This window comes from Theobroma cacao, chromosome 3 (genome assembly GCF_053813885.1).
Source record: "Theobroma cacao isolate CCN51 chromosome 3, ASM5381388v1, whole genome shotgun sequence".
NCBI classification, from domain to species: Eukaryota; Viridiplantae; Streptophyta; class Magnoliopsida; order Malvales; family Malvaceae; genus Theobroma; species Theobroma cacao.
The window spans coordinates 8,480,536-8,507,567 of NC_142641.1; the positions used below are offsets into that span (position 1 = coordinate 8,480,536).

Here is a 27,032-nt window from a genome sequence, read left to right on the forward strand (position 1 = left end):
CTTGTGTTGCTCTTAATTACATTAAAATTTAGTTTCAATAAGATTTATGTTTAATTTAATAGTATTAAAAAGGATAAAAGAATAATGTAGGAATAATGTTTTAGAAATATCATCATAGCCTTGGTCACGCATGCACACAAGTATTTGTTTTGCAAAAACCTTTTAAATATTTAAGTAATTTTTCACCATTGGTTTAGTGTAAAATGTTGGGCTATCTTAATCATATCAACTAAAGCAAGATTAAAAAATGAATATAGATTCTTCCTATTACCTAAGTTTTAAATAATGGTGTTTATAAATTGGGTCAGATCTAGTTGATACTTCTAAAACCTATGTTAGAGGTCGACCCAACTTAATTCACCTTTTAAATTATATTTATGATTAGAATACAAAATATTCGATATTAATATTGTTAAATATATTTTAAAATTAAATTAAATAAATATTAATTAACTACTAATACAAGAATATGTCGAGTAGAACCTGAAACACATGCTTAAGCTCGCCCCTAGCTAGTCAAGTCGGACTTGCAAACCTAATTAGTTTGCTTGTTCCGCAAACACCTCTAGCTATATAAACTCAACCAATCAAAGTATACCAAGTCAGTTAAATTTGACACATTAGTATAGATTGGTGCACAAGTTAATAATAACAACTTCGTCCATTGGTATAGCAAATTTTTAATCATAGGAAGACTAGTTGGGGTAAGGTCTATAATTGATGTGATAGGAAGGATTTTTGGGATTATGTGATGTAAGAAAGGTAAAATTGAGAAAAATGAATCTTTGGTACATTGAGGAGAATCCAAATCTCTCTACACATGCATGGACAACTTTTGAATCCAAAACACATGGTAGGGAAGGGGGTGAGGAGCCGTCGGTTGATTAATGTGTATTGCTTGATGAAAAACGATGAAAAAGAGTTATGATATGAAGGCCCAGGGCAGGGCCACAGTGGCAAAGGTATTGATCCTGGATCTCATGCATGTGGAGAGGATTAAAAAGGTATTCCAGATACGGAACACTTTGAAGGGAGGAGGCCCATTATGCAATTTTGCCAAAAAACCATCAAATAATTAAAATAATTAGAGAGGGTAGGCTCAACAGTAGCTTGCTGAGCTCGTCTCGTCTGCTTTCGATTGTCTGTATCAAAAACATTCTAATTTAATATATATATATATATATATATATATATATATATATATATATTATATACATATCGGGAAATTATACTGCATGTTGAACTGTCATGTTTAAAAGTGAAGGAACCAATGAACAGTGAAAGAACAAGGTCCTTCTGGGAGTGCGAACAAACCAAAGTGATGAAAGAGTCCCCTCACAAACAGTAACGAATTTGGATTTTCTGCTCCAAAAAGTGGGAGAATGAGCAGTACAAAGGTCAAATAAAGACGGGCAAAGCGCTGGCCAAATAAGAAGTAAGTGTACTATCAGGGCTTCCCAATATTCGAGAAGCCCTTTGAGGTGTTCCTTTCGTTCATGTAAAAAGACAGAGAGACATAGTGCAGGAAAGGGGAACCACTTCAATGAGTGTCCTCTGACTGATACCCTTCAGCATATGCATGCATGGGTCAATCCAAAAATGGGAGTATCTGTGCTGAAACCTTGTTACCAGATAGGACACGGGCCACGGCTGTGCTCTAATTATAGCTCTTTACAAATACAAATATGGCGAAACTAATTAGGAGCCGTTGTAGCAGCTCAGGAATAACAAGTAATTGGGTATGGAGACCAAGAGGAACACTTCTTCTGGAGAAAAGGAGGAAGAAGAAGAAGATGATGACGAGCTTCTCAAGACCAGAATTTCTGCTCACCCTTTGTATGGGAGGCTCGTTGAGAATCACCTCAACTGCTTAAAGGTTCTCCTCTCCCCTTCTACATATGTTTCTCTCTGTGTGAGCTTTGAGCAGTTTTAAATCAACAAATTACAAGCCATCTTACAATCTTCTTGTTGATTAGTCCCTTCTTTTCTTCCATATAAATTATACAAAGATCCTTTTCTGAATTGTTTCAAGAGAGATATTACTTTCGTTTTGTTTAAACTTTAGCACACTCTATGATTCTCGTGACTGTAGGATTTCTTTGTTTGCTACATGCTGTTGACGTTGTTTGTCAACATTAGAAACTGGAAATTTTAATACGGTTAAATTTCTAGCTCCATGAGCAATGTCTTAGTGGAGGGTAAATTAAAAAGTAATGTAACCAGGATCAGAATAGAGCTACATTGATCTGTTAGTGGGCATCACGGATTGACGGGTAAACATTTTTTCTTCCATGGTTTCTAATATAGTACGCGGTTCCAAGGGATGAACTGCTCCAAATATCCCCATCTGTAATTGTTAGATCCAACCACATGGCCTTCACTTTTATAGCTAGGGTTGCTCTAAACGATTAACCTAGCTAGATACTAACTTTTAATTAGTTTAGGCTACGTCTTCTCATTCTGTGTGGAATTGATTCACAATATCATAGAATATATAGTGCAGTGTCACTGAAACAATGTCTACTTTTCTTCAGGTTGGTGGCATTGCTGATAGTGGCAGAAATAGACAGACAAATCAAAGGAAAGCTGGTTACAGCCCTTGTTCTAGCATGGCAAACCAATCAGAGTTAGATCTCTTCATGGTACAATCCTTATTACTTTTATTTTGCAAATCCTGCTCATTGTTTTAAGTTTCCTTGGAGAGAAAATGCTAGCTGATCCATTTGAGTTTCCTTCAAGTAAATCCTTCTAGTTTTTGTACTGTGGTAGTCTCGTCGGCAGTCTAGACTCTAAACTAAACATAGGTTAAATAATTAGTAAAATAAAATGGAAAAGAAACAAAAGTTGGGAGTATACTCGAATGTCACTTTGTATTTGTCATGCTATTACTCGAAAGCATTTCTTTGGAAATGACACAAGGCTAGCAGGATCCATGTACATGTTTTTCCCTGAACCTATAATTATACAACTTTGGTGAGCATGCAATCCCTCTTCTGTATTTTAGACTGAAGGAGAGAGATCGTAGATCCTGGCTACACTACCATGCACTTAACAAAGACAAGGTGTCTAGAGTTTTTTATTAGCATATATAAGAGTTCAAATAAGTTTTTTATTAGCATATATAAAAAAATACTATTAACTCACTTTGCTTAAGTTTGCAATTATTTATGTATTATATGGTAATATAATAGTGTATACAAATTTATTAACCACACCAAGTTGGTTTCAAAAAAAATTAAATGGTCCTTTAATAATATACATGAGCAAATTTATCTGAAAAAAAGCTTGAACGGTTTCCCCTGACATATAAAAAAGCCCTTATGTTTTTCCAAAAAAAAAAAAAAAAACCCCTTACATATTGAAATCTAATTGACTTTCTGGCTATAAAAGAAAAGTTTTCGTCCACAATAATGTTCATTTTTTTTTAATTTTCTGACACTTATTTTTCTAAAAAACAAGTAAAGCAAATTTTGTTACAATTGCCATAGTTTAAAATACTATGAGCTTTATTCTTACACAGTGGAACTAAAATGACCCTAGAAAAACTAGCTCCCGGGCTTTGGGATACCCGGATCTACAAGAATTAACATCTCCCAAAACAAATTCAGCAGCCACCAGTTGGGATAAGGCAAAACAAAGAATACTAGGACCGAGTAAACATGTCCTAAACCAAACAAAAGCGAAGAACATTAACTGCACAAATGTAACTCTAACGTTTTGAATTTGTCCGTGCACAGCATGCAGTCAAGTTTAGCACCAAAACGTTTTAATTCAACTAAACTTCCTCAACCTTATCCCTATTTAAATCAAATTCTTGCTGGATGGTCTTCAATAGCCAAACTACTCCACCAGATTCACGCAGCTAGAAGTCCAACTCCCATAAACTTCTACTCCTTGCAGATAATTACTTTAACAAAGTCAGCTTTATCCAAACAATTGTAATAGATTCTCACGCCTGTTAATTCCAGCTTTTGCTAGAAGATTGGCCTCCTTATTAGCCTATCTAAAAACATGTATAACCTTACAGTAGATGGTCAAATTCTTTAATTGTTCAATCTGAAGTAACCAATTTCAGAATCTCCATGGTGCTGCCTCTGGCCTATTAAACCACAACACAGCATTTGTGGAATCACTTTCAATCCAAAGTCTGGCATGCCTACACATACTAGTGCTAGTAAATATAAGTAAAACCTCCTTGATCGCAATAAGCTCTGTAAGATTAGAGAATACTATCCGAGTCACACCACATTGATCTCTCAATATACCACCAATTCTTGCATCTCCAGAACTCCCAGAAACCGCTCCATCAGTGTTAAATTTCAACCATCCCTCCTGAAGTCACCCATGAAATAGGCCCACACACTACTGCCTTTTTATGAGCCATGCTCACAAGGTTAGGCCATTGAAAAATCTCTCCTGTTTGTAATTTTCTCATACTCATTAAGTTTCAGATTAATGAATTTCTAGATCTTAAATTAGATTAAATAAAAAAACAAAATCAAATTTGTACTTACAGACAATCTTGTAATTAAAGTCATTACAAAAACACTGACCTTTTCCGATGGAAAATTTTCAAAAAATCAAGTTCAAAAAATCATAATAATAATAGTAATAATAATCTACACTATTCTTTACAATAATAACAATAATAATCTACTACCACTATTTTTTTGAGAATTTTGAAATTGATAAGTGAGGAATGAAAAAGTAATAAAGAAATTAAAGGCAAAGAATACCCTAAACTCAAAACAGTGTTAATTTGTTGTTTAATTTAGATAATGAAAATTATAAATTTGATGAAAAAGATAGTAATACATACTTTTATTAATTATTATAATAATTTAAAAAATTAAGAACTTCAAATAAGAGATTTATTCTTTACTTTGGAGCCAAAGGACCACAACTTAATATGCTTAAGTATGAATATAAAATTGCATCTTTATCTTATACATTAGCATAAAATTTTAAAAACTTCAAAAACAAATTTAATTTATCATATTGAATTAGTGATTATAAATAAAACAGTCAATATTAAAATATTACATTAATATAGATAATTAAATAATTAAATGGTGATCATTGTTATCACCATACTAAGACTCTAGTAGCAATCCAGAGAGAGCAAATCTCGTCATCTCATTGTTACTCTTTTTTAAATTTAAATCCAATTTAATCCCACCACCCAAGAGCTCTACAATTGGATTTAAAATTCAACTCCATCATTGAGGTAGAATAGTCCTAATCGAACACCAATCCATGGTTCAATTTTCAACCATCTATCTAAACGTTCCTTCTCTTTATGAACCGCAAGTATTACCGCACTATAATTCATTGAACTCGTGACTTATTATCTTTAGACTTTTATCCAATTAAAATTCTCTAAACAAACAGGACTCTATCATACATAAAAGTCCTTTTCCATTTCCTTATTTCACACCCTCCTAACGGATTTCTTTTTCTTCCTTCTCTTTTTCCTCTTGCTCCAGGCGAGTTACGGTTTTAATGAACTCCTTATCTACCCCCATTTCCAATGCAACTCCCTGCCAAATATTCCATACTTGTTCCACCTCATTGTGAGCAGAATTGGATTGATTTATTGCATCCAGTCCATGATCACATTTTGCAACCCTGTTATTATCGGATGTAAAATACTACTCTGACTCTCGATTCAAGTCATCAGTTAAATCCTTGGACCATTTGCTGCTCCACAAGACACGATCACCTTTATATGCTCCCCATTTGCTGTAACCTTTATTGCTCCCTTTCTTACTACGAGGTTTTCTTCTCAGTCTTTCCACAGCAGTAACCTCCTCCACACTACTAACAACCTCAGCATCCCCATCATACATTTTCTCTCTCACAAATAACATAAGTTGTAAATTTGCTTCTTTATTACTCTCCCAATTTACCCTGTCAATCGCAAACATGTCATTATCCTCATCATATTCAAAAACATGTTCATCAGGACAAAACTTTTGAGCTAAAATATCGACTTCCTCTCTCCCAGTCGACCAAGAAAGGTTAGTTCTTATCTAAAACCTCATTACATTCCAGCTCATCAAATTTATATTTAATGGACTCACATCAAGCAGGCTATTTTCTGGAAAGATAGGCTTCACACACACAATCTCCTCTTCATTAATTACAAGTTAATAGGCAGTTATCATTTCTTATTAAATCAGCTGGACATGGAACCCCTTGGTTCAGGCATGAATTATTTTCATTCACCACCTTCTTTAAAGTGTTCCTGCTCCCGGCTTTTCTGGTTTTGAATTTGAATATTGGTTGAATAATGAGTTAGAGAAAAATCGCATCTCTTCATCCAAACATGCCCTATGGTTAAGGCCAATCAACCCCTTTCTCAATAACTTCTTTTCCAACAGCCATGAATTATCTCATTCCGGTGCTGACAACACTTCCATCACAATCATCTTAATTTTAAACATGATCTTACCCATATGAAACGTATAGGCCGAAAAGGAACTCACCGATTTTACTTTAAATAATATTCTGCCATAATCCAGCCTACTCAATGCCATTGTATTAGCATCCGGTTTCACAAATTCATCCCACCTATCCCCTAAAGCTTTAAATGAGTTAAGATGCCATATTTGAAACGAAATTTCATCTAATCTCACCCAACAAAACATTTCTTGTTGCACGACATTGTAATTATACGCAACCAAGTTGCTAAGCCACGGTTTGAAGCAATTAAGATAACTCTCAGTCAAAACTTTCATCATCTTAGAGTCAAAGAAAGTGATAAGTAAATAATAACCATCAAGCGACTGGATCTTGACCTCAACGCCTTGCATCTCAAGACCTTCCTTCAAACCATTGATCAAGCAGCCAAGATGTAGAGATCCTATAGCGCTGCATTGCAACCATAAATAATTGGTTTTAGAAATAAAAATCATCTCCTTAATTTTCTCAGGTACCTTGATATGGGGATTTACATCACCCTTCATTACTTCCTTGAATGTTTGAGAAAGAACCTATTTTTTACCTTGTATGACATTCGGCCCTTTATACCTCTTTCCCTCCAAAACATTCGCTTCCTTCACCAACACCATTCTTCCATCAATAGCCATCCCATTTCTTTCCCGAATAGCCTACCTGAATTCCTTTTCATCCCAGAATCTAACAAATGCAAAATTGAATATCTTTCGCGAAGATCCCATAGCACAAAAACATCAATAATAATACCAAATTTGTCAAAAGTAACCTTAATCTTAGCCTAAGAAACCCTTTTTACAAGATTATCCATCAAGGCTATATACAAAGATTTTCTCCACCGTGACAACTCTAATTGACCATGTATACTTATGCCCTAAAACCCAAATCTCTAACTATCCCTTGCTGTTCCTCCTCCTCCGTGCCTACATGGAAAAAACTCTCAGTTCTCTCTCTCATAAGTTGTTGGTTGATAATAATATGAGGACTCCTTTAATAATATATTGAGGGTGATTTTGGGGATTCACCTTTTTTCTATGATTTAGGTTAATAAAATTCATTTAAATAACTAGATTTTGTATAAACCCATTTGTCTTGGTCCACACCAACTCGCAAAGTATTATCTTTTGGCCCATTAGACTTCACAATTTTGTTCCATAGTAAATGCCTCATAAGGTGGAGATTGTGTGAACACTTAAACACCCAATCCTACTATAGTACTGTCACAGCCTAATTTTCGGGCCATGACCGGAGCAAAAGTTCAATGGGCTCAACCCACTAAGCCTAAGTAAGTCTATTTATATAATCTTATACATTAATTCATATGTCTTTAAAATCCAAAATTCGTAATGTTCAAATATAATTCCTTTGAAAAAAATTCATAAGACCCAATTATGTATTCATAATGGCATCATCAACTATAATATACATATATAGCTTGACAAATGAGTCTTAGCATTTCACATCAAGCATTCATATACACATAATTAGACCTTAACCGTCAGCGGAGTAACTCTGGACACGGTTGTTAACATTTAGTGTCATGGTAAACCTACCGAGCAATGGATAAGGAGGAGCACCTCATCCTAGGACCAGTCACCTTTAACTCAGAAAACCTAAAACATGAAGTTTAAAAATATGAGTATAAACTCAGTGAGTGAACATAAGAAGAGAACAAGCAACTTTAAGGAAGGTTTAGAAATCATGATGCACTTAAGTTCAAAAACAATGCAATTTAGTTTATTTCTTATTAAAAACCCCTCATTCAAACCTTTGGTTGTTTAATCACTTGATGATGAAAGATCCATGAACAACAAAGAAGTTAAAGAGTGAAAACTTTAGTAGAATTCAAGCAAGTTAAGCCTAATAAATTGATTCTCACCGCAGTGAAAAAGCATTCTCGCTGCAACGAAATTCTAGTTAGATAAAATCTAAGGGGTTTTCACTACCACAAGGAAAATCCATTCATGCCACATTGTACATTAAATCAAGCACATTAACAATAATCAAGTTTTCTCAATATTCAATGCAGTCACATATTATTTTCATAACTTTTTTATAGCATATAAAAAATATATTTATAGCATATATATAAACAAGCATGTATACAACCACCACCTCACCCAGCTCATGTGCACTTCGCATCGCACATAGCCGGAGTCATCATGTGCACCCCCACATCGCGCACAACTAATACCATCATGTGCTCCCCCCACATCACGCACATGGCATATATCATTATCATCGTGTGCACCCCCACATGACGCACATAGGCAATCTCATCATCCACACTCCCTCACCCTGTCATCACCGGGCATGTCCAACCCCCACATTGCGCACATGCGCGGTTATAATTATCACACAATATTAACTATCAATACACAACATATATATATCAACATAATATGGGCGCACAAGGATTCATCATATTACACATTCATAACATATAACATTTCATCAAGGGCTTGTTTCCATGCAAATTTTAAGAAAAACCAGTAAAATAATTCAAGTGGTTCAATCAAGCATATAATCATTTATTCCAAAACATTTTAATGAAAGTTCACTCACTTTACGATAGTGGGATGTTACATTGCTATTAGTTCGGAGGCATATCTAGCTATTGCTAATTGCCGGTCGCTCGTTATTTCCTTCGGCACGCTATCACAGTACAATACCTTTACTTTTGTACTTCCTAGCAACAATCCAAATTGAATATCTTTAGTGTACCTCATTTCTACTTCTCTTTTTCCTTCAATCATGAATCCTTATTCAACTAACTTATATCTTGACACATTCTTTACCAACGTGGCCTTTATCCTTTACTTGCGTAATTCTTTAGATTATGGATACCGACAACTTATTTATGACTCTAACACATATATAAATCTTGTCTAAGGATATTTATCAAGTTTATCCATCATTTCCACAATAATTACCTAGCATATGGTAGCAACTATAAATTTACTTCCATCAAACATTTTCTAAGTCTACATGTACCACCATCCTCATTTACATGTTGCCACCAAGCATAACATTAATATTCATTCCTGCACACCAACAACCATAACCTTTTAAACCTTTCCTAACAACACATATCTATATGCCAAACTTCCAATTAATATAATTGCCTTCCAACCATACCCATGACATCACAATAACACTACATATGCGTACAATCATTCTCACAATATTAAACCAATCATAAGCTTCAAATTGTAGCATTAAGCTTACTACTTGGTTTTAGCTTGGATTTGCCCCAACAAAATTCATAATTTCCTCACACCCATTGTCACCATAGCTGCCACAAAATGATTCACACATCATTTTTCCAAAGATTTAACCAACCATGAGCTTAAAACACAAAAACCCTTACCTTATGTTTCTTGAATCTTGAGACCCACTTGATATTTCTTTAATTACTCTTGAATCACTTACTACCCAAGCCTTTCACCTTTCTCTCCTTTCTTTCCTTAGCTGATTCTCTCTATTTTTCTCTTCAATTGCATGAGAGTCAAGTGAAAATAAGGTGAAAGTATGGAAATGGTGTGGGAGGAAGGAGATGGAGAAAAAAATGCCATCTTGAAGAGATAAGGATCAGCCAAGGATAAGGATGAAGAGTCAGGAAGCTTTGACCACTTTAATGGTAAAATTACCATTTTACCCTCTAAGGTTTTCACCTTTTTTAATTGTATCCTCCCACAATATTTTAATTCCAATTTCTTTTCATTATCTTCTTTTACACATGTACAAATAAAATATGAAGTTTTAACTCTAATGCGGTGTCCCCATAATATTTAAAATATTTATCTACCCAAGCTATCTTTATTTAATAAAGGCACACAGGTCCCATTAACGTCAATTTTCTCTTAAATTTTCTCGTTTATCTTCTCCCCTACTTAGATTGACCATTTACTCTCTTTTCATGAAAAATTACGACACTGAATAAAATATTAATATTTTAATATTATTTTATTAACAAAATATTATTTTATTCTAAAATTTTTCACCTGTCTCTTTGGCACCCAAAACACTTTGTTATACCTCAATTCACTTCAGGATCACTTTTTATCTTGCTAATTCATCCTCAATAAAAGTATTATTATTATTTTATTATTATTTCCTCTCGTGCGAATATTTTATCTTAAAATACTATTTTCACATTTCATTACTTTTAAACATTCCAATTAACCTCAATTAGCATTCGATAAGCTTTATTAGCCATAATAACAAGGTACGGGATATTACAAGTACACAGCCAATGTGGGATTCATGGTTTCCCTTTGAGATATTGAAATCCTTTCTCGCTCTAATGAGGGCTCACTATCATTAGTGCTTATCGCTAGTACTTCTAGAGTCGATTGTGATACCAAATGTCATGATCTATACCAACTTGGAAAGTATTGTCTACTTTGGCCCATTAGCCTCACAATTTTGTCCTGCAAAACACACATCACAAGATGAAGATGGTGTGACCAGAATTGCCTTTTAAGTAGATAGGGATAGCATCTCATTGCTTCATCTTCTTTGGAATATCAATCATATCTTTTGGAACATGGCAAAAGGATAATAAAATTGAAACACAGCAAAGAAAGGAACTTTTTTTTATAGTATTTGCAAAAAATATTTTCAATTTTTAAATGGATTAAAATCACATCTCCAAAACATGCACAAGACTGTTGTTTTATGCGAAAATTTTGTGATAAAATTTCTACTTCACAAGTGGACCACAAAGTCCACACCGCCACAAAACATAATTAATTCCTTTCTTTGTAATGAGGTGACTATTATATTTTCTTTAAGTTCTTAGATTTTCTTTTAGTTCTTTTTAATTCTATAGTGCACTAAAACCCCTCTGACTCTTAAAAGAAATAAACAAGTCTAAACATTGATCATATATGTTCCGATACTTAAGAATCCTCTAGCTAGGACAACATCTTTGCCATTTATTTGTAGTGACATTCCAGAAAGAACTTATCAATCAAACAATTTGTCTAATGATTGGGGCGTAATCACAAAAATGTTTCTTCAGTGGTCTTTGTCGCATGCGTTACGGGATATGAGTTTTGTAACTTTTACTTCTTATTTTTGTTCATGTTGTGTTGAGGTGCAGTGTTGTTAATTTTTGAACAATGTTGAGCTATTAGGATAAATGGGTTATGTATATATATATATATAGCTTTGATGTATAGTTGGTAGCTTAAAATTTTGTCTTCTAGGGTATAGGTATAGAACACTTCCAAGGTCGAAAATCTTGCTTTTGGTTTAGAATGCTTGCCCTTAGGTTGTTGCCTATAGCTTTTCAAAAGTAGGACCCCTAGTTTGTTAAGCTTCTCATGGAACATTTTATTCATTGAATGATTAATGAATCTCTTAACTTTTAAAAAAAAAATATTGAAGATGGTATGAACACTTAAATACCTAATTGTACTTGAGTACATAACAATGTGGGATTCATGACTTCCCTTTGGGACTGTGACATCCTCCTCCACTATAATAGGGGTTTACTATCCTTTTGGTATATCACTAGTATCCATAAATCTAGCTTTGATACCAAATTTCACAATCTATACCAACCTACAAGGTATTGTTTGCTTTAACCCATTGGTCTCATGGTTTTGTCCACAAAAGGTACTTCACAAGGTGAAAATGACTTAAATACCAAGTCTTACTCTAGTACAAAACTGATATAGGATTATGAGCTCCTCTTTTAGACTATGACATCCTCCCCCAATCTAATGAGGGCTCACTGTCCTCAATAGCACATCGTTAATACCCCTAGAGCCAATTCTAATACCAAATGTCTCGGTCCACACCAATATATAAGGTATGGTTTGATTTTAGCCCATTGAGCCCCACAGTTTTGTTTCACAAAAGGTGCCTTGCAGGTTGAAGATGACATGAACATTAAATATTTAGTTGTATTTTAATACATAGTCAATGCAGGATTCAAAGCTCTCCTTCGGGACCATGACACAACTGGTGCTAGTTTTTGTGAGCCAATTGCATGGAAAGTCTAAAATTTTTGAAACTAAGGTGAAGGTTTTGATAACAATGCATAGAAAAATTTATCCATAATATCCCATGCAATATCACATAGTTCGATGATTTCAAGCTTGATTTTAATTTTCTACTATGTTTAGCCTATTTTGATGACTCACCTTGATTCACATGCAGAAAAACTAAAACAAATAGTTAATATATATATATATATATATATATATATATATATATATTTAAAACACTAATGCGAAGTTGATTCAATAAGTTAGTTCGTTCATCTTGATAATAAGAGGTTTTGTGTTTAAGCATCATTGGTTCTTTATTTGTGATCTAGAATGTAAGCCTCTCGACAAAGCGAGTAAGAAAACTGCATATCTGCATCTTAACTTGGAGGTTGGAACAACCTATTTGTTATTGGATTTGTGTGCTCATTCAAAACAAGTTAAAACAATCAAATAATCAAATCAAAACAAAAATCTAAGGAGAAGTCAAGAAAAAAAATATAATGTGCTAGAGTAAGAAAATTAAAAGTTCAATCAAACAAAATTGATTCAAAATGTTTAAGAGTTTAAAGAATCTATGTTTTGCCCAGGAGAAATAAATCAAGAAACAAAATTGTCTTTACTAAAACTTATAATAACCCAACTTTCTAAGGTTGTATGGTGTTCTTGGTGGTTAAGGTAAAGCTTAAGATGAGTTGAGGTTGTTGTTTAGGTTGATTCAATGTTAGGGAAAAGTGTTTGGTTTCGTTGCGAAAGGGAGAAATGTTTTCTTAGTGTAATCCCTCAAAAATGTGACTACCTCCCTCAAATTTTCCTTATCCCCTCTTCTAAAATATAAGTGATGTTTATATAAACACCCCTCTAGCGTTTTGAATGATTTTTTTTTCAAAAAATCAAAATTATTTTAATCTTTATTTTAATTCGTAAAACATTTACGAAGGATGAAAACCAATTAAATTCGAAAAAATTCAAGAGAAAATCAATTAAGGAAAGTTTTGTAATTTTGTCTCAAAACAACACTAGAATTGACTTAAGAATTAGAAAACTTACTCAATTTGCCATAAAAGAAAATGTGAACTTAAACTATTTGGAAATCTAAATGAACCCTATTTATTTCCATGTAGTTTGAGCTCAATTTTTTCCAATGGGGAGAAAAAAATTTAAATGTACAATTTGGTCGATTTTTTGTTCAATGCAAATAAATCTAATAAAAAAATTTTGGTAAAATTTTTATGCAAGTTTTCTTAAAATACAATTTTAACTAGAAAGGAAGATATCAAGGTCTATTTTCATTGAAAAATAACCTTAAATCATAAGTTCTTATGAATATGGAGAAATAAACATTTTACCAAATCTCTACAGCATGGAAACAATTTCATATGTTGGCAAAATCAATTAATAAAAATTCAGTTTTAGATGTGTTTGCCAAATCAATTGCCAAAAATCCATATTCTAGTTTCAAAACACTTTGTTTTCAAAAAATTTTAAAGATAAGGATCTTCAAAACAATGGACTAAGGCTAAGAGTACCTTTTCTTTTTTCTTTTTTTGCTAACTCAAATTATTTTATTAACGTAATGAAAATGATGCAAAAGTTAGACCAATCAAGATACAAAGAATTGCAACAACAAAACTTCAAACAAAGTAAAGCACCTCTAGGGCAATTGACATAAACCAAATGCACACCTAATACAAAACAAAGCTAACACATTATGCTTCCACATTTGAAACCAAATAGGAAAATACAGATCCTAATACTCCACAAGATTAATAGTAAGTGACAAACATCTCATTTCAATCCACACCCAAATTTGCAAGAGCATCTACACTATGATTAGCTTCCCTTCAGAATTTCTCAAAACATCTCCACATCTCGAAAGACGAAGCTTTCCTCTTAGTGAACTAAATTTGAGGAAATGAGGTTAAAAAGGATTATATTAAATATCCTTTTTATTGGACATTTACTTTTAAAAATAGGAATTTGAAGCTTTTCTTAGAAATTTTACCTTCAAAAACATCTTCATATCTAACCCCCTCAAAAATACCATAAGGCTACCCCAGAAACCATAAACCAATATTTCTTACTTGACATTTGCCAAACATAGTTGGGCAAATTGTTGCAAAAAAAGTTGAACAAAATTTGGAAGACACCTAACTACGCCTTTACTATTCATTAACTAAGAAAAAGAGTCATCGCCTTGCTGAAATTGTACCTTCATTTTTGCCAATAAATACCTTGGGATTAATCCCCTCTTTCATGGGATTGATCATTGCACCTAAAATTAAAAAATCTGTGAAAGGGGATCTATCCCTAGCAAGTAGCACGAAATGCTTTAGCTTTTGTCCAATATGGATGAATCCCTTAACCTTGGGGATTGATCTTTGTAGCCTTGTGTAATGTTCTTTTGTCTTTTGTCTCAAAGGGATTGATGTTCTAATCCTTGGGATCAATCGTTGTATCTATTACATGAAAAACTCCTCTAAATATGAATTTTCTTCATTTAAGAATTAATAAGTATCAAATGTTTCTTAATCTTACAAGAAACTGTGAATTCAAAATAAAACTTATTAGAGAAACTTTGGATTTGCTTTTATCATTTCAAAACAAGAATCAATTTAAAGTTAACAATCTCTCCTGTTTTAATATGACAAAATTTTGAGTAAAATTTATTGAATAAAAACTCTTAAGCTTTTATAAAAAAAACTGCCCTTGAAATTAAGCATGAAAACTTTAGAAAATGTTAAGCCTGAAAAATAATGAAAATAGTTAAACTATTTTAAAAAATTTGAAAAACTCTCCTCAATAGGTTCAAGGTTCAAGAAGGTCAAAATATGCCAAGCTACAAAATCAAGATTAAAGTTTTTAAGAATTCAAACTCTCCCCATTTTTGTCATAGCAAAAATGAAGTCAAGATGCAATCACATAAGCTACAAGATGAAAAAAGTCATAACTCAGTGTACAAAAGAAGAATCAATTTAAAACACATGGAGCAATGTAACTCCACTTTGTAGATGGAATATAGAGCATGGACATAAATAGAATATAGACATTCTTAAGCACAACTTACAAGGTTAACAAATTCAATAAGAGCATCTAAACACATTTGAGTTAAAAATATTACATCTTGATAACATCTAATGTGAGAGATTGAGGTTTGGACTTTTAGAATGCTTTGGGACAACCTATAGTCCATATGTCCCATATAAGATGTGATGCCATCCATCTTTTGAAGGTGATTCGAATCATGCTAAGGTGATCATACGTAGTGGAATATTATTCAAATTTTAATCCCTTAAGCCAGGGATCACTTTAATTGAAACGAATCTAGAAAAACCACAAGAGAAAGATTTTGACATACTGGAAAGTTTGATGTTTGCTTTCTTTGGTGGAGTCTTCCTTGGCTTTTCGTTTAATGACTTTTGTACATCAACTAGGACTTATCAAACCATAACAGTACAATTGTCCTACCTTTAATGGTGATCCACACAGTGATTTGCCAAAATCTCTTCACTAAAAGTGTGTGAATCCCTAAGCCAAAGTTTGTGCTAGCAAACTCTCAACTTTCAGCTCTCTTGTGTTTCTCTCTTTTTGGTTATGATCCTATGTCAACACATGAGAAAATAAAATAGGACTCTTCTATACATTCATGAGGAGGCTAAAGGATTTTTTTATAGAGTGAATTGGCATACTTCATATCCAACAAAGATTAAAAAATGACTTGGGCTAATTAGGCCTTTATTTAATACTCCATTAAATCATATTTGACTTAGCCCAATACCTAATTGGATTAAGCCTCTATAAAATCAATTAGATCACATCTAATTAAACTCAAATTAATTTTGACAATTCACCTCATGTGTGTGACCCATTAGATACCCAACATGTTGGTAATAAATATAAATTAATTCAACTAAGAATTTATATTTATATTTATAGATCATGAGTGGCATTTGCAATACGTTATGATCACCCAAATGTCAAGAGAATCAATATGGTTTGACTAACCTTTCAGTGTACAGTATCCTAGTGCAATTCAATTCTTTCATCATATATCTTGGATAGATAGAAAGCTTGGCTCGATGTCTACTTTTTAACTTATCCATATTAGTCCTACAACTTTCATATTGACCTATCAAGATTGCCTTGGCCAAAGACTTTTAGTCAATATAAGCTAAGAGCAAATGAAATATGTTCCCTTAAAATCACTTAGGGTGATGAATCTTCCCTCGACTACTTATTAATCTTTGCATGCTTCATGCCATACCCAAAAGCACCTTGTTTAGACATATGGTCACCTTTAGACCCATAGATGTGAAATCAAAGCATGACAATTCATGTATAAGATGGCCCGGTATCACAAGTTTAAGGATTACTTACACTGTAGACACATTAGAGTATTTCCATAAACATTTAAGTGAAATACTAAATGGAACTCTCATAACGGGTCATGTTCAGTGAACTTGGTACTTAACAAGCACCCACATACTATCCCCAAGTATCTCGCACAGTTCAACCTATGAGATTAGTTACTTACTTCCTAAGTAAGGAGGCTTAGAATGTACCAGCCTTTGAGCAATATCAATGACTTTATTCTTAACAATACAATGACTAGGAATATATTTAGAAACAAGGCTTTGATGCATAAGAATCTCATAATTATAACCTTTATAATTTCTTTGCAAGGCCATTATGTTCTAAGGACTTTATCTATATAAGTCTCTCATAACTCTTTATAAATAAACTCATGGATAAAGAAATACCTCATATATTATATAAAATATCCAAATATATTTAACATGAAATATGACTAATTAATGTAGTGCTTTACAAACATAAAATCGATTGGCTTGCAGGGCTTACACTAGCAATCTCCCACTAGCACTAAAGCCAATAGCCCATGTATCTAATACCAAAGCCCTTTAAGTGGCGACCATATTTCTCTTCGGACAAATCTTTAGTGAGAGGGTCAACTAAGTTGTCCTCAGTGGGTACTCTCTCTATATTAATATCACCTTTTCCAATGATCTCCCCGATCAGGTGACAACGTCGTAATACATGTTTGGAGCATTGATGAGACATCAGTTCCTTTGCTTGCATAATGGCTCCATTATTGTCACAATACAAAGTTACAAGATCAACAATACTAAGAACCACACCAAGTTCAGTTATGAACTTCTTGATCCAAACTCCCTCCTTTGCTGCCTCAGATACGGAGATGTATTCAAACTCGATTGTAGAATCTGCAATCATTGCTTGCTTGGAACTTTTCTAGTTGACAACACAGCCATTTAAGGTAAATATAAACCCACTTTGCGATTTGCTGTCATCCTTATTGGATTAGAATGCAGCATCTCCATATCCTTTAACTTTGAGTTTAACCTCTCCATAAACCAAGAAAACACCCTTAGCTCTTGGTAAGTACTTAAGGAAAATCTTCATAGTAATCTTGTGACTCTCACTTGGATTTGATTGGTATTTGCTCGATACCCTCAGAGCATATTCCACATTTGGTCTAGTACATAGCATAACATACATGATGGATCCTATAGCCGATGCATACGGTATCTTATCCACCCTCATCCTCTTATCTTGTGTCTTTGGACACATATCCTTTGAGAGATGAATGCCATGTGACATAGGCAAGTGTCCCTTCATGGACTTGGCCATGCTAGACCTCTTCAATACCTTGTCTATATAAATGGATTGGGATAATCCTAGCAGCCTCTTTGATCTATCTTTGTGGATTGTTATTCCAAGAATATAGGCTACTTCTCTCAAATCCTTTATGGAGAATTGTTTAGATAGCCAGATCTTGATAGTTGGCAGCATCGGTATATCATTTCCTATTAGTAGTATGTCATCAACATAAAATACTAAGAATACAACTACTTGTCCATTTACCTTCTTGTAAACACATGGATCAACAAGATTCTTGACAAAATCATATTCTTTAATAGTTTCATTAAATCTGATGTTCCAGCTCCTAGATACTTGCTTTAACTTGTAAATGGACTTTTGGAGTTTACATACTTTATGCTAATTTTCCTTGGATGTAAAACCTTCAAGTTGTGTCATATAGACTTTTTCTTGCAAATTCCCATTAAGTAATGCTTTCTTTAAATCTATCTATCATATCTCATAATCATGATATACAGTAATAGCAAGCAAAATTCTAAGGGATTTAATCATGGCTACAAGTGAAAAGGTTTCCTCATAATCGATTCCTTTAACTTGGTTGTAACCTTTAACAACCAACCTAGCCTTGTGTGTTTATACATTATCATCCATGTTGGTTTTTCTCTTAAAAACCCATTTGCATCGTATGGTTTTACCCTTTTAGGTGCATCAACCAAAGTCCATACTTGGTTGACATGCATGGCATCCATCTAAGATTTCATGGCCTCTAGCCACTTATCAGAATCAATATCAAATATTGCTTCCTCATAAGTAGTAGGCTCTTTGTCAATTGGCAAAGCATCTATTTCTAGCATAAATTTATACCTCTCTGGAGTTTGTCTCCATCTTGTAGTGATATAGAGCACTTGTGGTTCTTAAGCACCGGTTTGAGCATTTAATGCTTCAACCATCAGTTCAAGTTCCATAAGGATGTCAGTTTGTGGTTTTTGAATCTCTTCAAGAATTATTTTACTCCCACTAGTCCTTTCAAATAAAAACTCTTTCTCCAAGAAAATGGCATATTTCGAGACAAACACTTTTTGCTCAATCAGATTGTAAAAATAGTATCCTACAATTTGTTTAGGATACCATATAAACTTTCATTTGTCTGATCTAGCTCCAAGCTTATGCACGCTTCACATGAGCCGTACATCCCCAAATCCTTGTATAAGACAAGTTTGGCCTTTTGCTATACCACATCTCATATGGTGTCTTATCAACTGATTTGGTTAAAACCTTGTTAAGAAGGTAAGCAGCAGTCTCTAGGGCATATCCCCAACAGGATATTAGAAGGTCTACCCTACTCATCATGGAAAGAACCATGTTCAACAAGGTTCAGTTTTCCTCTCAAATAGTCCATTATGTTGTGAATTTCCAAATGGAGTTTGTTGTGACAGAATCCCATGTTCCATCAAATAATCCAAAACTCCTAGCTAAGATATTCTCTTCCTTGATTTGATCTTAAAGTAAGAATACTCTTCCCAGTTTGTTTCTCAACTTCAGCCCTAAACTCTTTGAACTTTTCAAAAGCTCTAGACTTGTACTTCATTAAGTACACTTAACCAAATCTAGAATGGTAATTTGTAAACATATTGAAATACAAATAACCTCCTCTGGTTGGTGTGTATAAGGGTCTATATACATTTGAATGTATTAGCCTTGAAGCACACCTGCTCTTTCACCCTTTCCAGTAAATGGAGTCTTAGTCATCTTACGAAGCAGACAACATTCACAAGTTCCATATGATTCATAATCAAATGGATCTAGATAACCTTATTTATATAACTCGGCTATCCTTGTCTCATTGATATGGCCAAATGTACAATGCTAGATGTACGTTTGACTTAGATTATCTTTTCTAGCCTTCTAGACATCTATATTGAGCATTAGGCTATCAAGATTCATATCATAAAGTCCTCCATGACATGTTACGGACCCATAAAAGATATCATTTAGAATAATAGTGCAACAATTGCCCTTCACACTAAATTCGAAATCATCATTCTTAGTTAGGTATGAAACCAAAATGATATTTTTAGTTAATATTGGTACACAATAGCATTTTTTCAGCTCTAGCACTAAGCTCAATGGTAAAATAAGATCACAAGTCCCAACGACAACTACTGCAATATTTGCACCATTGCCCACTTTTAGGACTACCTCATTTTTCCAAGCCTTCTACTATCCCTTAAAGCCTTTATGTCAATACATAAATACGATCCACATCTTGAATCTATTATCCAAGATTAGGATTGGCAATAAAAATGTTAAGCTCAATTATATTTAATATCTCTTTACTTGTCGAGATTGCACCCTTCCATTTATTGAAAACTTTCCTCAAAGTGATATACCAGTCCAAACATTTTAGGTTGATAGCATCAAGTATGCCAAGCAAAGTAGTGATTATTATGATACATATTCTAACAACCTATAAACATAGAAAAAGTATTTGTATTAGTCTTTCATGTTGTTAACCAATTTAAGATGAAATATTAAATCTTACACTGATTTTCCCATTAATTTTTCATATTAATAGCTCTCACTATTATACGGAAATCCCTACTAAGCATTTCTAGCAGGCTAGGATCCCTTTCGAATTATTACAACCTTGAGTGACTCAACAAATCACAATAAGCCTAATTGGGTACATAACGTAGCTTATCAATTACATCCCCATGCAACTCCTAGATCAGTTAGGCAACAACTCATTGTCTAAATGCATCATATGCATTTTGCCTAACCCTACCTTTAAGACCATGTGCTTAAGTGTGACACATCCAAACCACATAGTTTTAATTGAGTAAGACCCACCAATAACCTAAACTTGCCTGTGTAAAAGTTTGACCTTGAGTGACTCAACAAGTCTCCAATTAAAAAGGTAGCCTGGTTATCTTGTTATATAGTGGAAGGGAACTTAATCATACGAAGCATGTGACTCAATATTTTAGTGAAGGATTTTTGTTGTTGCTTTTATCTTCTTATTTAGGTCTCATCGAATTTGGCATGCATAGCATTTATAATATTGCATAACATAAATCTATCATATACATACTACTAGGATGATTATGAACTTTTATCTAATCTAATTTCCTTGAGCCATCGAAGGAAATCAGTTGGTCAAATCTTAAGGGATTACATACAAATATCACCATATGATATAGTCTTGTAATCTTCATGTCTCCTCGGCGTCTTCATCCTTCATTATTGGAAATGCAAAATTTTCTTCTTAATATAATTCTATGAATTCTAATTACATATATGTAAAGAAACCTCAAATTACATTTGAAATGAGTAAGATGAGAAGAGAATTTTATAACTCCTGAATAAAATAGAGGAAAGGCAGGGCACACACTCCCTATTTATAAAATAAATACCAAATGCATTCAACCATAGCCATCCATAACACATTATAATGGTCTAAGTCCATAATCATCCTTATACATTCATAATCATATAATGAACATATAAAACTTATGTTTAATTCAAATTAAAGATCTTATAGGTCATTTGGCAATAATATCACTAAACCTTTGAAGATATTAATCCAAATAATTTGATGTCTTAATCCCATTACAAGTCTTGTGCTAATTTAGAAGTTCTAGTCCTACTAAGAATTCAATTGAGCATAGATTTAGTAATCCTAAACCTTTTAGGACTATGAATTTAAATCTAATCCTTATTCTCAATAGGAGTCCTAATCATATTAGAAATTTAATATTCATAAGGAATCCTAATCTAATTAGGCTTTCTAATCTTATCAAAAAATTTAATCCTTTTTGTCCTCAATTTTATAATCCTAGTCAAACTAGAATTAGATCTTTATGAGCAAGATTCCTATTTCTTTTCCAATTTAATTTTAGAATTTGATTTGGGACAATCCTAAACTCTTTAGGATATATTTCACTACAATTAGGAGTCTAAATCCAAGTCATAACCGAATTAGTACAACTCCTAATTATATAGAGAAGAAATCACACAAGCTAGTGCAATTTTATTCGGTCTGCATAACCTATACTCTCCCAAATTTTTTGGAGCTCCATCCTGCATTGTTCGCTGCAATTTTGGCACCAATTCAGAGACATCCCATGCCCCAAACATCATGACAAAAGGCTCTCATAATCTTAGCAAATATGGAGTACAAACAGCAATGATTTTACAAGAGTCCTTATCACACAAGAATACAATTTCAGCAAACTGTTTGTACAGAAACATCATCAGATCACCACCTAAATGATGTGATTAAATTCTGTAAATTTTCAGAGGTTGAGATCATCCTCTTGATCTTCTACCCTCCAAAAATCACACACAAACTCCTTCTCTAAGTCCCTCAAAAAAGTTTCCAAAACAGATCACATTATGTTACTTGATTTTTCAAATTCAAGTTCACTTAAAACAAATCTATAAAATCTTTAAGGACTTATTAAATCTAGATTTTAAATCCACAAATCAAGAATTTAAAGACCTTTTGAAACATAAATCAGATTTGAAAATCCATTCAGAATTGTTCTAAAAAATTTTTCAAACTTTGTAGCAAATCGACATATAAACAAAAAATAGTTTTTGTAATCTTCAACAACTAAACATAAAACTAGATTAAATCAATTAAAAGAGGTTCTGATACCACTGAAGGGGATTCAAATCATGCTAAGGCGATCATACACAACAGAATATTATTAAAATTTTAATCCCCTAAGCCATGAATTGCTTTAATTAAAACTAATCTAGAAAAACCACAAGAGAAAGATTTTGACGTACCTGAAAGTTTGATGTCTGCTTTCTTTGGTGGAGTCTTCCTTGGCTTTTCGTTTTTAACTTTTGTACACCAACTAGGACTTATCAAACCATAGCAGTACAATTATCTTACCTCTAATGGTGATCCACATAGTGATTTGCCAAAATCTCTTCAATAAAAGTGTGTGAATCCCTAAGCCAAAGTTTGTGCTAACATACTCTCAACTTTGTGCTCCCTTGTGTTTCTCTCTTTTTGGTTGTGATCCTATCTCAACACATGAGAAAATAAACCAGGACTCTTTTGTACGTTCAAGAGGAGGCTAAAGAATTCTTTTATAGAGTGAATTAACCTACTTCTTGTCCATCAAGGATTACAAAATGTCTTGGGCTAATTGGGCCTTTATTTAATACTTTATCAAATCATATTTGACTTAGCCCAATACCTAATTGGATTAAGCCTTTATAAAATCAATTAGATCACATCCAATTAAACTCAAATTAATTTTGACAGCTCACTTTATGTGTGTGGCCCATTATATACCTAACATGTTGGTAACAAATATAAATTAGTTCAACTAAGAATTTATATTTATATTTATAGATTATGAGCAGCATCTAGCAGTACATCATGACGACCCAAATGTTGAGAGAATCAATACGGTTTGACTAACCTTTCAGTGTACAGTATATAGGTGTAATTCAATCTTTTCATCATATATCTTGGATAGATAAAAAGCTTGGCTCGATGTTTACTTTCTAACTTATCCATATTAGTCCTGCAGCTTTCATAATTGCTTTGGTCAAGGACTTTTAAGTAATATAAGCTAGGAGCAAATTAGATATGTCCCTTTCAAATCACTTGGGGTGATGAATCCTTTCTAGACTACTCATTCATCTTCTCATGTTTCATGCCATACCCAAAAGTATACTGTTTAGTCATTTGGTCGCCTCTACACCTGTAAAGGTGAAATCAAAGTATGACAATTTACATACAAGATGATCAGGTATCACAAGTCTAAGGACTACTTACACTATTGATACATGAAAGTATTTTCATAGATACTTGAGTAAAATACCAAATAGAACTCTCATAGCATGTCATGTTCAGTGAACTTGTTCCTTAACAAGCACCCACATACTATCCCTAAATATCTCGCATACTGTAACCTATGAGATCAGTTGCTTACTTCCAAAGTAAAAAGGCTTAGCATGTACCAATCTTTAAGCAATATCAAAGTCCTTATTATTGACAATACAATGACTAAGAACATATTTAGGAACAAGGCTTTGATGCATAAGAATCTCATAATTATAACCTTTATAATTTCTTTGCAAGGCCATTATGTTCCAAGGACTTTATCTACAGAAGTTTCTCATAACTCTTTATAAATAAACTCATGGATAAAGAAATACCTCATATATTACATAAAATATTCATATTTATTTAACATGAAATATGACTAATTAATGCAGTGTTTTACAAGCACAAAATCGATTGACTTACAGGGCTTACACTAACATCTTTTACGTGAAGGATTCTAAAACTGCCTGAATGTTAAAAGGTGGGTTACTAAGTGCTGCACTAGGTTTTCCTTGAGGCATGTTCTCTTGGATCCATTAGCCCTCATCATTCATCACATATCCTATGGTCAATGTATCCTTAATGTTCATTCTATCTTCCCACCAAACCATCACCATTGATCCTACTAAACGCTAGTTGCATAATCATACTTTTCAGTGTCAAGACTACGACTACAAAGCTCACCATTCTACCTTACTCGGTATAATCTCATAGCTCTATATTTAAACCCTAGCTAAAGTTATTTTGTTCAATCCAAGCAAGTTAGTCTAGTTGATAAGTATAGGAGTTCATTTTTCTTATCAACCAGGGGTTGATCTTAGTTGGAATCAATTGGAAAAATTAAAATTTTTAATGCACTAAGTAGAGGTGCACTTTGGAATTATCTAAGGAGGGGATTAATCCTAAGCAATTCTTGGAAATATTAGTGACTTTTTTATCAAAAAAAAATTATTTAGTTAAATATTTTAGATATACAATGAGAAGTGACATTTTCATATCACATAAAATTTATCTTCGCATCCCATGATTTGTACCTAAAGAGATACGAAGATGGAGTGTCAAGTTAAAATAGGTAATTTTTTAATAGAAGAATATATTTATGTTACTGATTTGTATATGGTTTTACTAAATATTCTTTATTATGAAGATAATGTGTTACTAACAGCTTAATTAGTTTGGATTACTATAGTTCGCTTTTTTCATGTTGGAGGTAAGGTTGTTTTAGATTCAGCTTATCTTGATTGGATTCTGGAGTCATATTTTTAAGTTTAAATCATATCAACTTTTACTAGTCTGGAATTCACACTTTCTTAAGTCAAGATCATGACCAAATGCAGGTTGTACTATCAGGTCAATAAAGTTTTTATAATTAACAAACCTAAACAGTTTAGTCTGATTTTAGTGTTGTTAATTTTATGTTTTGAGTATGGTTTAAGTCTAATTCTGGTGCTAAATGATTTTTTCTTTTTACTCTATTTTGTTTTGTAAAGTATTCAAATAATCCCGTACTGGGATACTGATACACTTGTTTTCAATATGTCTAGGTTTAGTATAAGCCTGTCCTTTGTATCAATTTTTCTGATACATAATAAAATGAATGAGAAAAAGAAAAAAAACCCTAACACATTGTTTCATCGAAATGTTTTGTCTACTCCTAACAATTATACTCTATGATATAGATTGAATATTTGAGCAAGAAAAATATAAATCATATGAAAACAATCAACACCTAATTATACTATATTATTATGTGCACGTAGAGATATGCAAAACCTTTTGACTAGTTATTAAAATAATTGAACGACACAAACCCAATGTAATTTTGGAGGAAAATCAAGAAAATGATTGCTTTTTGTTAAATAAAAAGGGTCTTGTAGAAATAATCATTTATCTCAATGAGTTATTTCACACTCTGAGTATTTGGTTTACTAATTAGTGCATAATCCTCTCTCTAAATGAATAGGATTTGAATCCCCTTTCTCAAATAAAAAAAAGAGTTTTGACTTCTCAGCCTCTAGACCTGTTAGGTGAAGGGAACGAGAGCTTCCTACCCCTTGGGGGCAACAATGAATGTGTTATGATTTCTATCGACTTGTTGATTGTTCACTTATTTTGCAATAAATTATAACCTGATGTGATTCAATTAGATCTGAAAATGGAAGCTAGAAACGTATGGTAACATGTTGGCAGGAGGCGTATTGCTCGGCGCTTGGCAAGCTAAAGGAAGCCATGGAGGAGCCTCACCAGGAAACAGTAGCTTTCATCAACGGCATGCATTCACAACTAAGGGAGCTCGCCAGAACTAATCCACAATCACCTGACGTATTTCTGGTATGTTCTATTTATCAAACTATCTCCATGGGAATAAAAAGAAGATGAAATTTACCATCCAAAATCCCAATCATGATAAATTTGTTCTCGTGCAAAAGCATTTAGAGACTTGCTTTTGCCATCTCGATTGCCTCCAATCTTATCTTTTATCCCATTTTGAGCCTTCGTAATGTTAAATTGCATGCAATTTGCTGTATATTAACAACATATCATCACCATAAAGCTGTGATTGTAAGAAACAGATAGCTAATTTGCTCTGTCTGAAACTTGCTTTGCAGGCAACAGAAATGAATAATTCAAACTGGAGCAGGGACCAACAAAAAAGAGAGTCAAATGCTGTAGAGTAGTGCAGCCAGGACGTGCAGAAAAACAGTTGCTGAAGCAGAACATGCAAAAATTGGGTACCAAAGATAACTAAGCTATAAGTAATGCTGGTTGATTGCCATTACAAACCACCGTGCTTCATGAGTTCCTCTAACATCAATATCGAAAACATTGTAACCTACTATGATGTAAAATTTGGTACTTCAAATCTCTTTCCTAGATGTTATGTTACATTTGAAGATACCTAAGCTTATATCTATGCCAGCGGCATAACATTCTATGCCTGCTGGCTGTCCTCTTATTTGTGCTTCACTAATTCTGTGCATGGATGATAGGAAAAACTGAGAAAAAGAAAACACCAAAAACAAGGAAACCGTATTGCAATGGCATGCTAAATGTCTTTCAGCTCCATGATACCATTCGGTTTTGATTGA

General features: G+C 33.3%; 1 protein-coding gene across 1 annotated transcript; it reads left to right on the plus strand.

The window, feature by feature from the left end:
• The first annotated feature begins 1,513 nt into the window (after positions 1–1,513).
• KNATM (KNOX meinox protein) lies at positions 1,514–27,009 on the plus strand. Its single transcript, XM_018118087.2, has 4 exons — positions 1,514–1,876; positions 2,535–2,642; positions 26,134–26,274; positions 26,553–27,009. Exons 1-4 carry the CDS (start codon positions 1,742–1,744, stop codon positions 26,619–26,621), a joined length of 453 nt encoding a protein of 150 aa, XP_017973576.1. The 5' UTR covers positions 1,514–1,741; the 3' UTR covers positions 26,622–27,009.
• Positions 27,010–27,032: the final 23 nt, after the last annotated feature.